The 17,435-nt window shown below is 36.0% G+C and overlaps 1 protein-coding gene across 1 annotated transcript in view; it reads right to left on the bottom strand.

The window, feature by feature from the left end:
• Window positions 1-298: 298 nt before the first annotated feature.
• Window positions 299-17,435, bottom strand: part of LOC112047859 (muscle segmentation homeobox) — a 54,453-nt gene continuing 37,316 nt past the window's right edge. Inside the window, exons 2-3 of the mRNA XM_024085133.2 lie at window positions 4,195-4,382; window positions 299-1,665 (exon numbers count right to left, since the gene is read on the bottom strand). Of these exons, the coding sequence (XP_023940901.1) occupies window positions 1,417-1,665; window positions 4,195-4,382 (437 nt within the window). The 3' untranslated portion in view covers window positions 299-1,416. The remainder of the gene's footprint in view (window positions 1,666-4,194; window positions 4,383-17,435) is intronic.

Genomic DNA, 17,435 nt, shown 5'->3' with positions numbered 1-17,435 from the left:
GTTAACATTGACCTTATTTACCCGAATGTATCATAAAAATCAATATATTCAAACCTAGTCATCTTCCCTATTATATTAAGTTGGTAATTTTTTAATCAAAATAATCCCTAAATAGTTAACAAGGCAAAACACCGTTTGCTGGGTCAGATAGTTATAAAAGTCTCAAGGAATAAATTAATAACAAATTATATGTCCAAATTTATCGGAGGATATCTAAAATACGTGAGTAAAGAAGACATTATAGGCTTTTAAAAAATAATAAACTTGTTATTACGAAGGATATCACCCAATAAAACTATTTTTAATTTAGCGATTCGTAATGTCTTTTATTACATGCCGAGTTCCAAATAGTTGCTTATTAGGAATATAAAAACCGTAAATTTAACCTTTAAAAATAAATAAGATCATAAAAATCATTTTTTATATGCATTTTACAATAATCAGTTCCGAAATTAAGTGATTAGCGATTGCCATTAAATAAATGTTCTATTATATTTAATAACGTACTTAAAAAAATAAATAAAATGTTATTAAGTAATAAGATATTTTATTACCGTTATTATTCGAAAATTATACGTAATTTTATAACAAATCGACTATAAACTAAATATTTTAATTACGATATTTACAAAAAAAAGGTAAACTATTCAGTAATGTTACATTTATGGCTATTTATCGATTATTATCTATGTGAAATTGCACTTATTTTATATAAAAAATAATTACCTAATTGTAAAAGGAAACATACGCATTAATTCTCTTTTCTATTATTTACCAATATTACAATAAATTAAATTAAGTACTGGCACAATACACCACAGATTTTAAATCACTTTCAATAGTCCGTGTATTCGATTGTCAAGTCACATTATAATACTTGGTTAAATAATTTACTAAAAATGCACAATAATTGAGATGTTTTATGGTCATTTGAAAAATTTACAAACCAATAAAACGTTCACAATTATAAACAGATTTTTTAATATTAGAAAAACGTCTTAAAATCGTTTATCTTTAGTAAATTATTAACTTACACAACAAAGTACGAGTATCCGATTTTGTGTTGTAAAATCACTTTAATTAGTCTGAGTAACTGATTATTTAAGTTACAGTTAAAATCACTTTTAAACCGAGATAATTTATTTACTAAAAATAGACAGTATTCGAGGTGTTTTTGATCATTTGAAAAATGTACTACACCTTACACCAATAAATCAACAAGTTTTTAGTAAGTAGATTTTTTATTAAATATTGTTTATTTTTAGTAAATTATTAACTTTGTGTAAACTACAGTCCGAGTATCCAATTACGTGTATTCAAATCACTTTCAGTCTGTGTATCCGATTGTAAATGTCACTTCTGTCCGCCATGTTAGGAAGATGGCGGATTGTCACGCGTCATCGCGTGGCCCTGATGTCAATGCGGTTGCAAGGAGTTCAGGATATTCATGTTTATCGCGTGTTGGTGGGAGGGCGGGCCTCCCAGGAAGCTCAACTGAGGCCTGGAAGCCGCGGCCATGGCTGCAAACAATGGCGGGGCCCCTCCACCACCGAACAGGGCGAAGGATGGTGGTAAAAGGGGCCTCGCGGATAGACGAAGCTTCTCGATTTCCGCTTCTTGGAGCCGCTTGGCTTTTGCGCGCCGGTTCTGGAACCATATTTTGACCTGTAATAAAAAAAATATTGATTTATTTGGGGATTTTTAATACAAATGCTAGCTGTTCCCTGGAATTTAGCAGACGCGCTCCGCACGTCTCGATTAAATATGTCGATTAGACAATTTAGCTTGATGATGATATTTTTTCATTTTAAGAATTCTCAGGCAAAATCTAACCTATTATAGAATTATCTATTTATTATTGGTTACGTGATAGCCCAGTGGATATGACCTCTGTCTCCAATTCCGGAGGGCGTGGGTTCGAATCCGGTCGAAATTATGCACCTCCAACTTTTCAGTTGTGTGCATTTTAAGAAATTAAATGTCGCTTGTCTCAAACGGTGAAGGAAAAACATCGTGAGGAAACCTGCATACCTGAGAATTTTCTCTGCATGTGTGAAGTTTGCCAATTCGCATTGGGTCAGTGTGGTGGACTATTGGCCTAACCCCTCTCATTCTGAGAGGAGACTCGAGCTTAGCAGTGAGCCGAATATGGGTTGAGAATGGCAGTTTATTATTTATGACTATGATAGATTATTCTACTAATATTATAAACGCGAAAGTTTATATGAATGTATGTTTGTTTGGATGTTTGTTACTCTTTAACGCCGCTACTACTGAAATTATTTAGTTGAAATTTAGAATGAAAATAGATTTTACTATGGATTAACACAACAACAGGCTACTTTTTAATCCCGAAAAAATACATGGATTCCCGAGATTTACGAAAACCAATTTTAATAGTATGAAAGTTTGTTACTCTTTCGCGCCTCGGCTACTGAACCGAATCACCTGAAATTTGTATCTGAAATTTGAAGTAGAGATAGATTATAGTATGGAATAACACATAGGCTACTTTTTATCCCGGAAAAATTCACGGTTCCCGAGGGATTTGTGCAAAACTAAATTTCACGCGGACGAAGTCGCGGGCGTCCTAGTAAACTCATAATCGGCTCACTGTTGAGCACAAGTCTCCTCTCAGAGGTGTTAGACCCTAGTCCATCACGCTGGCCAAATGCAGATTGGCAGACTTCACACAAGCAGAGAATTAAGATAATTGCCTGGTATGCAGGTTCCCTCACGATGTTTTCCTTCACCGTTTGAGACAGGTGATATTTAATTTATTAAAATGCACATATTAGAAAAGCCGGATTGGAAGGAAGGAAGTCCCCAAACCGGATTCGAATCTAAGTCCAACGAATCGAAGGCAGAGGTCAAATCCACTTGGCTATCACGGCTGTATTGCGTTTAGCTTTCTTTAATGCGTCATTATATAAGAAGTATTTCCTTATCCGATACTGATTACCTTATTTGGCCAATTATTAATTAAAATATAACATAATCAGCTTACTAATTAATTCAAATACGAAGGTGCGGTTTGCTAATAAATAAATAAATCTGGCAAAACATTGCTAATGCGGCTTAGCAATGTTTATTTATAATTAGAATTTAAAATCGAATTAGTTGATTCAATCAATTACGCTGTTTAATCTTTAAATTGTAAATTCGTGTTGACATTCGGGAAAATATTCACTAGTCACATACTATAGGCGATTGAGTTAATCAATTTATTAAATAATTTATTATTGTCATAAATATTTTTAATAATTAATTTATTGTGTTTGATTTTTTTGATACTTTACGAATAAGTGCCTTTGGACGTCCTTACAGAAAGTATCGCGACTTTGTCTGCGTGGAATTCAGTTTTTCACAAATCCCGCGGGAACCATGGATTTTTCCGGGATGAAAAGTAGCCCATGTGTTAATCCAGAGTGAAATTCATTTTTATTCCAAATTTCAGTGAAATCGCTTCAGTAGCCGCATTACAAAGGAGGAACAAACACAAACACACACACTTACACACAAACTTTCGCCTTTATAATATTAGTGTGATAAGTTCAATTTCCACGAGTAGAGCTTCAATGAAACAACGGCTTCAGAAAAACGACTTTGACGGCCTCCGTGGAGTGGGTGAGCCGATTGAGATTTTCTCAAAGTCCAGGTCTGGCTGGCGGGAGACTTCGGCCGTGGCTAGTTATCACCGGCAAAGTACCGCCAAGCGATTTAGCGTTCCGGTACGATGTCGTGTAAAAACTAAAAGGGGTCTTAGGGGGGGTAATAACAATAAATAATTAAAATATACTACGACTAGCGGGCGCCCGCGACTTCGTATGCGTGGAATTCAGTTTCTTACAAATCGATTTTTCTGGCATGACAAGTAGCCTATGTGTTAATCCAGAGTAAAATCTATTTTCTTTCCAAATTTCAGCCAAATCGCCGCAAAATTGACAAAATTCCATACAAACTTTCATCCCCTATTTTATCCCTTTGGGGGTAGAACTGATCAAAATCCTTTCTTAGCGGATGCCTACGTCATAACATCTACCTGCATGCCTCAGCCCGATCCGTCCAGTGGTTTGGGCTGTGCGTTAATATCTCACTATGTCATTTAGTCAGTCAGTCAGTCAGTCAGTAAGTCAGTCAGTCATTCAGTCAGTCACCTTTGAGTTATATATATTTAAATACCTAGCTACTGACCTGTGTCTCTGTTAGTCGCAGTGAAGAAGAGAACTCGGCTCTCTCAGCGATGCTCAAGTATTGCTTGTCTCGGAACTTCTTCTCCAGCGCCAGGAGTTGCTGCGTGGTGAAGGGAGTGCGCGGCTTTCTGTTGGGTTTGTGCTTGCGGAGCTGGCAGCGTACCACTGGTGGACCGGCAGGGGGACCACCTGGAGACAAGAGATACTAATTGAGACTCCAAATAGTAGTCTGTTATGGGGGCTGTTATGGGGGGGTGGTTACAAGACGCAAGTCTTGGGTTCAGACCAATTGAGACTTCAACCAGTACCTAGTCTGTTAAGGGGGCTAGACATTGACGGAGTGGTGGTATGCGCGGTGGTTTTACAAGACGCAAGTCCTGGGATCGATCCCCGGCTGGGCCTATTGAAGTTTTCTTAATTGGTGGGAGGCTTCGGCCGTGGCTAATTACCATCCTAAAGGCAAGCGATTTAGCTATGTCCATCGATGTTTGACGGCCTCCGTGGCGCAGTGGTAAGCGCGGTGGATTTACAAGACGGAAGTCCTGGGTTCGATCCCCGGCTGGGCCGATTGTGGTTTTCTTAATTGGTCCAGGTCTGGCTGGTGCGAGGCTTCAGCCGTGGCTAGTTACCACCCTACCGACAAAGACGTACCGCCAAGTGATTTAGCGTTCTGGTACGATGTCGTGTAGAAACCGAAAGAGGTGTGTATTTTCATCCTCCTCCTAACAAGTTAGCCTGCTTCCATCTTAGATTGCATCATCACTTACTATCAGGTGAGATTGTAGTCAAGGGCCGTGTGAATAATAAAAATAGGCAAGTCAATATAAGGATTAAAAAATAAACTAACTAAAACTAGGACTAATTATTTGAATTAAGATTTATCCAAAATATATTTTACCCGACTATGCCCGACTAGAAGATGACATTAATGAACCGACGGAGAGTAAAACGGAACCTTCACTCCCCACCAACTGCGCAGTTTGGGTCGTGCGCGTTGCAAGAACCAGCTCATGACTAAGGGCCCCGTATGGGTTCGAAACTAGTCGGGCATACTCCGCTCTTATATCACGTGAGTTTTAGCCGTTTTTAGAGTTGTTTCATAATCAATTGATATGAATAACAGTCCCGATAGTTTAAAATTTCTAAATTCAGTTCGATCGTGATTTTCTGGTAAGGGTCCCCCTGAGTTTGAGAGCCCCGGGGCCCTACACCGTCTAGCCCCTGGGTAGCCCACCATTGGTCAGTACATTGCCAGGGAATGGGTGCTTCGTGTAAGGAGACCTCTTTTAAATAGAAAGACAACAAAATAATTAAACCTATAGGTACTACCGTGTGTGTGTCTGTGCCGTGATAGCCCAATGGATATGACCTCTGCCTTCGATTCCGGAGGATGTGGGTTCGAATCCGGTCTGGGGCATGCACCTCCAACTTTTCAGTTGTGTGCATTTTAAGAAATTAAATATCACGTGTCTCAAACGGTGAAGGAAAAACATCGTGAGTAAACCTGCATACCAGAGAATTTTCTTAATTCTCTGCGTGTGTGAAGTCTGCCAATACGCATTGGGCCAGCGTGGTGGACTATTGGCCTAACCCCTCTCATTGTGAGAGGAGACTCGAGCTCAGCAGTGAGCCGAATATGGGTTGATAATTATGATGATGAAAGGTACTACAGCCTTTCTTGATGAGTACGGTTTACCAACAAACAAATTAGGAATGAAGGTAGAAAACGCACGTCATTCCATAACATATTTATTGTAAATTGTGTATTGTTTGCTTATAAAATGTTTTATAAAATATACTAATTTAGTTTTGTTAAATTTAGTTTTTCACAAATCCCTCGGAAACCATGAACTTTTCCAAGATAAAAAGTAACTTTTGTCTTAAACCAGACTAATATCTTTAATATTTATTTCCATTCCAAATTTCAACGAAATCGGTTTAGTAGTTTCGGCGTTTAAGAGTAACAAACATCCATACAAACTTTCGCTTAGGATGTACAATTAAAAGAGTAACTCTAAAAATGAAGGACTTTCCATACAAACTTTCAACACCTATTTCACCCCCTTCTATTTTTATTTTAGGGTCAAAAAGTACCCTATGTTTTGCTCCAAGGTCCCATTTACGATCATACCAAAATTCATCTTGATCGGTTCAGCCGTTAAGCCGTGAAAAGGTAACAGACAGACAGAGTTATTTTCGCATTTATAATATTAGTATAGATTTAACATATCTAATGGGGATGATGATTGGGTTTGAATATATTAATTTTTATGATACATTCGGGTAAATAGGGTCAATGTTAACTAATTTATACATAAAAAGCAAAGATTGTCTGGATATTTGCAAAATAAATAAGATTATAAAATTTCAAAATCTATTAAAAATATTTTATCGTAATTAGATGAAAATTCATACAGTTTTAGCTTCCTTACATTAAATGTGACTTTTTTAATATTTGAACTATAAATATAAACGCATAACAAAGATATTAGTAATTTTGTTTGAACGCGCATACAAATCTAACGATCATTACATTGTCTATGACGTCATTAGTTCGTGCCATTTTGTATGGGGCGTTTTTCAGGGATCCGCGACAGCGCCGCAAATCTGACCCTTTAAATGCCTGTAGCTCCGAAAGTAATGATCGCAGATTCCCTGTTCCTTTTACGAAATTGCTTTACTATTAGTATACTCTTAATTTATATACAATTTAAAAAACTGTCATCATCCCTATTGTTCGAAGCTTAATAATCAAATTTATTTTAATTAATTTAAGACAAAGTTTATTATAAGTATTATTAGATGTGAAATAACTAGTGATTTTACCCTCATTTTAAATTTTTTTGTTGGTAAACAGTACTTATCAAGAAAGGCTATAGTATAGTTTGTTATTAATACTTGGCCTTGTATACAGACAGACAGAATGTGAATTATTTCTTAATTACACATTTATTGGATGACAAATGCGTGTGTTTATTAAGCTGTATATTATAATTAAGGTTTAAATTAAAACTAAGTTTATGTTAATGGCCTTATATAGCGAACTAATCAATTTCGACTACTGTATCGTGTATACATACTTAGTACCGTAAATTATTGCTTTTATTACTTTTTTAAATTAATTTGAAAACCCCTTTGGCGCAGTTAGTAACGATGTCAAAACAGAGGTCCAGGGATCCATTCCAGGGATAGACAATTAAATACTGAATGAAAAAAAATTCTTCTAAAAAAAATTTTCCCTCTCTTTCAGATAGAAGACTTGAGCTCATCAGTGAGCCGAATATGGGTTTGATAATGATGTCACCTTTTCTTTTATCCACGTTATTCCTCCTCCTAACAAGTTAGCCCGCTTCCATGTTAGATTGCATCATCACTAACCATCAGGTGAGATTGTAGTCAAGGGCTAACTTGTAGATAATAAAAATCCACCGGTCCCGGTAATTATAACCATTAACATCCTCCAACGATGCGAAGCGATGACGCAATCTAAGATGGAAGCGGGCTAACTTGTTAGGAAGAGGATGAAAAATCCACACCCCTTTCGGTTTCTACACGACATCGTACCGAAGCGCTAAATCGCTTGGCGATACGTCTTTGTCGGTAGGGTAGTAACTAGCTGCGCTGGTGTTGTAAGGGGTAATCTCTGGATCTACTGAACCGATTTTAAAAAGTCTTTTACCACTAGAAAGGCACGTTATTTCTGAGTGTCGTAGGCTATATTTTATCACCGTATTCTCAAGGGCACGGGAACTACGCGGGTGAAACCGCGGGGCGTCCGCTAGTTGAATAATAAAAAGAAAACTCCCACTTGTTTTTAATTTGCTATCAGACTGCTCATAAATAACAAACGTTTGTTGTAGGTCAAGAAACTATTATGTCGTTAGACTTTTAACTAATTCTAAAGTCACAATAAAGTCAAAATATTTATAACTTGGAAGTTAATTTATGAATATTCATGCGGCCCAGTCTGACCGCTGGCGGCGGGAATCTTTTATTCATAACCACAGATTAAAGAATAATAGGCAGATAGAGCGTACATAACACGACGCTGTCGAAGGCGTTCCAAATATAAAATTCAAAAACGAATATATTCTCGAGCCAGTATGATACGAAGCGTCGCATCAGTAACTTTCAATAGGTTATTCAAAAAAAATGGCGTCTTATGTTTTTAAATATTTTATTAATTAATTTTTAAATATTTTGAAAACTGACCAGAAAACTATAGAAATAAGATGGAGTATTTTTTTTATTGATTATTATAATATTTACCTAATTGTTGTTAATGTTAAATTTGAATATACAAATTATGAAAAAAGTTAGTTGCGGATGTCAAGGAGACATAATAAATAGCGTGACTTTTTTATGAGATTACCAGCTTCACCACGCTGCTTGTAAAGACTAATTCTGGATCATTCTTTATTCTGTGTTCACAACTAATTTTAGACACCGCTCGCACTTGCGATGCGATAGTATTGAAACTTTTGGCGACTGTCTTACCGTAGGAATGATGAAATATAAATTTATAAATATAATTATATTTATATAGTTAAAGAACTTGTTTGTATGTTTGTTTTTTATCTCTAACTACCACTCTCGATTGTGAAAATTCTTTTTATACCTATTTAATGTCTGAATTACGAGGTGTGACATAGACTATGTAGATCAAACATAAGATAAGCAGTAAGATTTTTTCCATGTATGGATAATCTATTTTTAGCAGACTCAGAAGTGATTACATAAAATAAGAAAACTAATATCGAACAAAGGTTATGATTAACTTATGATTAAATTAACAAATCAAACTGTAATCAAAATAAGACCCTAGAATGGCAGAGAATGACCTTGAGTGAAGTCACGCACTTGTGAACGATGTGTGTAGGGTTAAAGGCGCCTTTGACAGATATCTAACACTCCCCTTTTCCACTCAAGTCACTCTCCCCGCCTACCCCAAGTAACCCATAAAGAATTACACAACAAGAGATGTGGACGGCTCGAACGCCATGAGCACACTGAAGCCGTCAGTACCGCAAGTCGTTGCAACGCGGCCATAACATTATACATGGAGAAAATCTTAGTGCTGATTATTAATGTTTCTTATTGCTATTGTTAATGTATCAATAAATAATAAATTAAAAATAAAAATGAAAAAAAATTAAAAAAAAAGATTCTACAAGCTTCTTATATTTTTTACGTGCGAGTAAATTAGCAAGGCTCAATTAGTTGTATAGGTAATAAATTAATACTTTCTAGAGTACTTTCGCTAACTATGAGTTTTAAAGTTTACCACAAAAAAAGTGCGTGAGACACACTTGGCTGGATGTTTAACAGAGTTTGACAAAAGAGGTTTTATGATCAACCATTATGTATATGTAATACATAATGGTTGATCATAAAACCGCTTTTGTTAGTACAATGTTCTGTTTGTGTTTGTGTAATGAGTTTTTTAAGTACAATATATTGATCGATCTATATTTGTATTTCTGCGATTTTTTCAAAAAAACAATGATCCGACTTGGAATTGACTTCTTTAACAGAATTATGTACATTATGTAAATGTACAATAAATGAGTTTACCTTGTATTTACGCGATTTAAAAAAAATAATGGTCCTACTTGGATTGGATTGTTTTTACAGAAAAAAATCAGGGAAGGTTTTAAACTTTAGTACCTATTTAAGTATTATTGGATGTAGGTTCTTTAAATAAAAACAATGTCTTAACTGAAATTATTAATATTCCGCAAGGATGATGACAGTTATTTAAATTGAAAATAAATTAGGAGTATGCTAAAGTAAAGCAATTTTCTAAAAGTAACAGGATGTCTGCGATCATTACTTTCGGAGCTATAGGGATTTAAAGGGTCAGATTTGCGGCACGGCCACGGATCCCTGAAAAACGCCCCATACAATCTGGCACGAATTAATGACGTCGCTGATCGTTAGATTTGTGTGGGCGTTCACACAAAATTACAAATATCTTTGTTATTTGTGCGTGTGTGTTTATAGTTCAAATTTTGAAAAATGTGATATTTCATGTAAAGAAACTAAAAATATATGAATGATCATTAATTAGGATAAAAGAATTTTAGTAGATTTTGAAATTTTATTTATTTTGCAAACATCCAGCCGCTCTTTGGTTTTTACATATTAATATTGACCTTATTTACCCGAATGTCCCACAAAAATCAATATATTCAAACCTAGTCATCATCCCCATTATAAAGAGTTTGAACATCATATTTTTTTAAATGTCTTATGCTTAGTAAGGAGGGATATCTTTAGTGTGCGCAGGCTCTGTTACCACCAAAGTGACCGCGTACTGAGAAGGTTATAATATTACACATAATAATTAATTAACACAGCGGGTACCTAACCAGTGTTAGGTTTGAGGTAATGAAAATGTTTTTATCTAGATTTTTGAGCATACCTACATTCAGTGGTGTGCACTCCATAGAATCAAAAATACACTGCCTATACACTGAGGGTGAGGTTTATTACAAATCTGTATTGCAGAAGAGTTTTTTTGGATTTTACAATATATATACAGGGTGCTCGGGAGTATAGGGATGATGACAGTTTTTTAAATTGTATATAAATTAGGAGTATACTTAGTAAAGCAATTTTGTAAAAGTAACAGGGTATATGCGATCATTACTTTTGGAGCTACAGGGATTTAAAGGGTCAGATTTGCGGCGCTGCCACGGATGCTGAAAAACGCCCCATACAAAATGAAACGATTTAATGACGTCGTAGGTCATAACGATCGTTAGATTCGTTCAAACAAAATTACTAATATTTTTGTTATTTGTGTAATCTAAAACTGTATGAATTTTCATCTCATTATGATAAAAAATATTTAATAGATTTTGAAATTTTATAATCTGATTTATTTTGCAAATATCTAAACAATGTTTGCTTTATAAGTATAAATTAGTTAACATTGACCTTATTTACCCGAATGTATCTTAAAAATCAATATATTCAAACCTAGTCATCATCCCCATGTTTAAAGAACAAGAGTGTTTTAAAATGAATATTTTCGGAGTAAAAAAAATTTCTTTTGTAAAAAGATTTTGTGTCCCTTATATCGCATCCTTATATTATGAACTAGCCCAACTTATTCATTGATAAATGAATTAGCTAAATAGTGTACAGAGTGCCAGTTGCAATATCTCGTCGATATCGACAGTCTGACCACTACGATCACGTATTTTAAATGCAAGGATAGATAAAGGCGTGTGTTACATGGATAGTCGGAATTATTTGAATTATTTTGTATGAAAACATATTTCTTTTTATTTAGTTAAAAAAAATGTTATGCAGTTTGGCTCCTACAAATGGACTTGTCACCCAATCAACTTGAAGTTATGGGAAATACTCTGCAACACCCTGTATAATGCCTATTTTGGTTAAACATGCTCATTTTCATATTCAAAGAGTACCTACGTTTATTTGAAATAGGCTTACTCGTAGTTACTTTTAATGTATTCTAAGTTCTATAATCTATAATTTGGCACCCACTAGATATCATTTATTTTGTAGTTAAGACACTTTTGTAATATTGAATTTGGCTCCCATTTTCATAGGATTTTTGTTTTGATAGTATTGGAATTTTACATCTACAGCGTTGCTATAAACGGTATGTAATGCAACATAAAACTTTTTTGTATACCTAACCTTTTCTTCGCTGTAGTGAATATAAAATTAAAAAAAAAAACACAACTTGGCCGGCTCGTGCCCTCGGCTACCTCGCGGAGTTCAGGATTATTATTATTTTTTTTATTCTTTACTAGCTGACGCCGCACGGTTTCACCCGCGTGGTTCCCTTGCCCGTAGGAACATGGGGATAACATATAGCCTTCCTCGATAAATGGGCTATCACAGAAAATTCACTGAAAGAATTTTTCCATTCGGACCAGTAGTTCCTGAGATTAGCGCGTTCAATCAAACAAACAAACAAACTCTTCAGTTTTATAATATTAGTATAGATAAGATAGCCCTTGACTACAATCTCACCTGATGGTAAGTGATGATGCAATCAAAGATGGAAGTGGGTTTCTACATGACATCGTACCGGAACGCTAAATCGCTTGGCGGTACGTCTTTGTCGGTAGGGTGATAACTAGCCACAGCTGAAGCCTCCCACCAGCAAATCATCCCTTTGCTCATGATTAAATCTTAAAATCCATGCTCAGATTGTTTGCTTGCTGTATTATTAAAATCATTTTCCTGCTTACGCCTAGCATAACAAATAACTATTGTATAAAACGTTTAAAACTAATTAAATATTCCTTGCGCCTACCTGTAGTTTTGTTGCATTGATATGAAACCAAACAACCTGTGAAATTGTAATTTAATCGTATTAATTATAATAATTACCGGTAACCGTCCGCCCATTATGCATTCCTTAATACAGAGTATTATAACGTAGAGCGAATTAATTATATGTCTTATTGTTTTAGGCTTGTCCGAGTGAATCAATTGTTTATGGTAATTTATCAATTTCCTGTTTAGACTTTGTTTGGATTCATGAATATCGGTCGTTGACATTTGTTTTATAGCGGTGTGACCTTAATTTGCAAACAGAATGCCTATCGGCTTTGTACACTTTCATGAAAACTCACAGAGTAAAAATCATACAGAGTGAGTTTTACAAGCAGCGTGGTGAAGCCGGTGAATCCATATATCCAATCGGCCATAAAACACACGTCACGCATCTCCTTGACATCCGCATGTACAAACTTTTTTCATAATTTGTATTTCAAAATTTAACACTACCACCAATTACGTAAATTAATGAAATAATCAATAATTACCAATAAAAAAATACTACATCTTATTTCTTTATTTCAAAATTAATTCTTTAGTTCAACATTAAAATTCATTTATTTCAAGCAGGCTCAGTTTTTTACAAGCACTTTTGATACGTCAGTTGACTATTTGTAACGATTCTACCATCGGTTCGGAAGACAGATTCTGCTGAGAAGATACCGGCAAGAAACTCAATAGTTGCTCTTTTAAAAAAAAAACATACAATAATATTACAATTGATGACAACATTACAATTTCTTATTTTACTTCCTGCGTTAAGGTGGAAGCTGATCCAACGGCCTCCAAGCATCTTTATCATTAAGGAACTCATCATTATTTCTTTAGTTTTTGTGAACAGTTTTTAAAATATTTAAGAACCACCCTGGAAGTAAACCCTTCTTAACAAAAAAACAATTTTAAAATTTCGTCCATAAATGACGGAAATATCGCTGGACATACATAAAAAAAAACATACATCCGAACGTAGAACCTCCTCCTTTTTGGAAGTCGGTTAAAAACAACAAAACTATCATAATACACCAATCGTAGGTACCTACAGTATATATTCCATACACAAACCATGCAAACGCCTATACAATGGCACAAAAAGAGACCACAGATCACTTCCTTCGCAAGTGATATAAAACAAACTATTCAATAGTCCACATCTAGATCCTAGGAGACATATCAATGCGCTCACTTAATGAAGATATAATATCCTATAAACGTATTTATTTCGCCGGCCATTTTGTTTCGTTGACAGACTTCGCAGTAATGGCGCCCAATTATTGAGATTTAGTTGTCAATGTCGGGGCATAATTGGATTATTGTTATCTATTTATGTTTAACTGAATTATGCAAATGGTGATGTTTGGGTTCATTTGAAATTAATAGATGAAAGACGCACATGGTAGTTAGAACTTGATTTTTTTTAAAGATTTTGTTTTAACACAGATTAATCAATAATATTCAGATGTAGCGTACGGAACAAGACGGTGTCGTACCCTTCACAGATTCGAAATTCAAAAACGAATACGTTCTCTTGTCAGTACGATACGAACCGTCGCATCAGTAATTTTCAATATTATTCAAGAAAAATGGCGTCATACGTTTTTAAATTTTTTAAAACCGGTTCAAACCGGAGTATTTTTTTATTGGTTATTATTGATCATTACATAATTTACGTAATTGTTGTTAGTGTTAATATACAAATTATGAAAAAAAATTGTATATGCAGATGTCAAGGAAACGCGTGAGTTTTGTTTTTTTTTTTATGGTTTGCACCAGCTTCAGCACGCAGTTTGTAAAGACTCTCTGGTTGCTCTGGGTGTTTTTACCCCTACCCGGTACCCTACCCCAACCCTAAGTACCCCTGGTTTTAAGCTACCTCTCCACCAATTTTCAGCTTAATCGGTCCAGCCGTTCTTGAGTTATAAATAGGGTAACTAACACGTCTTTCTTTAAATAAGTTCATATAGATTTAATATAATTAACTTAGAAGTACCTACTTTCAAATAAAACATTACTTTATGTTTTAGTACCTAAACTAGAAAGTGTTGACCTTGAGTTGAGATTTTTTTATGTCATTTAATTCAATGATAATTTTATACCATAGATTGGTTACGTCCCTACAAAATCGTAGTAAAAGTGATCCAAATAATAGGCTACAATACTGAGCACACATGCACAATTTTGTCTTTAATTCCATTATATATTTGTGTATTTATAATTTTTACACTTCCTGAAGACACAACTCGACATTGTAGACGATATTTGGGTATTATTTGTTCAAATAACGTTTGTTGTTTTTTTTTTATTCTTTACAAGTTAGACCTTGACTACAATAATCACCTGATGGTAAGTGATGATGCAATCTAAGATGGAAGCGGGCTAACTTGTTAGGAGGAGGATGAAAATCCACACCCTATTCGGTTTCTACACGACATCGTACCGGAACGCTAAATCGCTTGGCGGTACGTCTTTGTCGGTAGGGTGGTAACTAGCCACGGCCAAAGCCTACCACCAGCCACACCTGGACCAATTAAGAAAACTTAACTGGCCCAGCTGGGGATCAAACCCAGGACCTCCGTTTTGTAAATCCACCGCGTATACCACTGCGCCACGGAGGTCGCCGGTTGTTGACCACAACTAACATTGAGTAGACTATAAATCCTCTTTTGAGCGCCTCATGCTCATGCGCTAGTAACACATCTAACAGTATTTTTAATATCATTGATTTAACTACACAAAACGGGATTTTTAGGGAGCTCTTTACACGACGAAAACGATTAAAACAATGAAACATCGATTCTATACAGTTCTTATAAACGCGTTAGATTATTGAAACTTGATTTTTTACATATATGTAACGTCTAGAGAGGCAGGTTCCTATACAAGGTCTGAGTGGCGGACAGACAGACATACCTATAAAGGTTGACTAAGGAACCCTAAAAACCACACATCTACCCCTTTCGATCGTCTACCTACCGCATACAATAATACATAGGTATAAACATAGGTTCATAGGTAAATATAAAAATAGCCTAGACAAAACCATCTTCACTGAAAAATATACTCTATTTATACTAAATTAGAGTGCAAAATAGCTGTTTATTACATTTAGTATAATAATGGCAGGCTTCAATAAAAACTTGAAGTCCGTTGATTGTATAATTTTGTGCTGGCGTTCGACTTTACTTATCGCTTTATCAACACAATGCCTGTCCTTTTCTCGCACGCACTAAATTGTACAAGTGCGAAAGGGACGGAAAAAGAAAATGGTTTTTATCGTTTTTCCACGGGCATTTAATTCCCTTGTATGCAATAGGTCATTTGATATTGTATGTTTTATAGCTATTTATATTTGTAAAGATATTCGAAATACCCATAAATAACTTCGTCGTTATCAACCTATATACGGCTCACTGCTGAGCTCGAGTCTCCTCTCAGAAGAGAGGGGATAGGCCAATAGTCCACCACGCTGGCCCAATGCGGCTTGGCAGACTTCACACACGCAGAGAAATAAGATAATTCTCTGGTATGCAGGTTTCCTTACGATGTTTTCCTTCACCGTTTGAGACACGTGATATTTAATTTCTTAAAATGCACACAACTGAAAAGTTGGAGGTGCTTGCCCCGGGCCGGATTCGAACCCACACCCTCCGGAATCGGACTATCTATCGGAATATTAAACTTACCATCTAATAAATATTTTAATGGATATTTTTTACTACTAACTTCAAAAAAGGTGGAGGTGCTTAATGGTGGATGTACACAGATCCGCACCGTACGCATCGGACGAATCGCATCAAACGGATTTTAGTATTCTTTGTACAGACAAGTGTGTCCACTAATCCGCGATAAAAATAAAAATATGTAGGTATATTCGAAGAGCCGATGGACGTTGGGGTCCTAAGGTGGTTTTGGCTGGTGGGAGGCTTCGGCCGTGGCTAGTTACCACCCTACCGACAAAGACGTACCGCCAAGCGATTTAGCATTCCGGTACGATGTCGTGTAGAAACTGAAAAGAGGTGTGGATTTTCATCCTCCTCCTAACAAGTTAGCCCGCTTCCATCTTAGACTGCATCATCACTTACCATTAGGTGAGATTGTAGTCAAGGGCTAACTTGTAAAGAATTAAAAAAAAATATATATATATGGTCGTTGTATATTAGGCTGATAATAATGAATAATATGGTCTACAGTTGTTGCGACCGTCCGGGTGAAATTCCATTTTTTACGACGACTCAAGAAAATGTATAATTTTCCGCACTCTTGCTACGTACGTCTGTAAAAGGTAATCTGTTCCTCATTAATTTCTTATAGCAACTATAAATTGTAGCAATTGGATGATCAAATAAACCGGACAAGTGCGACTCGAACTCGCGCACAAAGGGTTCCGTACTATAACTAGCGGACGCCAGCGTCTTCGTGCGCGTAAAAATTCAGTTTTTCACAAATCTCGGGGGAACCATGGATTTTTCCAGGCTGAAATGTAGCCTGTGTGTTAATACAGAGAAAAATCTATTTCCATTTCAAATTTCAGGAGACCAGGACAAATTAAGAAAATCTCAATCTGCCCAGCCGGGGATCGAACCCAGGACTTCCGTCTTGTATATCCACCGCGCATATCACTGCGCCACGGAGGCCGTCAAAATTATTATGACACGAGCTGTGATAGCCCAGTGGATATTACCTCTGCCTCCGATTCGTGTGTGTGGGTTCGAATCCGGTCGGGGGCATGCACCTCCAACTTTTTCAGTTGTGTGCATTTTAAGAAATTAAATATCCCGTGCCTCAAAACGGTGAAGGAAAAACATCGTGAGGAAACCTGCTCAGAGAATTTTCATAATTCTCTGCGTGTGTGAAGTCTGCCAATCCGCTTTGGGCCAGCGTGATGGACTTTTGGCCTAACCCCTCTCAGAATGAGAGGAG

The sequence above is a fragment of the Bicyclus anynana genome, chromosome 24 (assembly GCF_947172395.1).
Source record: "Bicyclus anynana chromosome 24, ilBicAnyn1.1, whole genome shotgun sequence".
Classification (NCBI taxonomy): Eukaryota; Metazoa; Arthropoda; class Insecta; order Lepidoptera; family Nymphalidae; genus Bicyclus; species Bicyclus anynana.
Note: the sequence above shows the minus strand (reverse complement) of the source record. Positions and strands in the feature narration are given on the sequence as shown.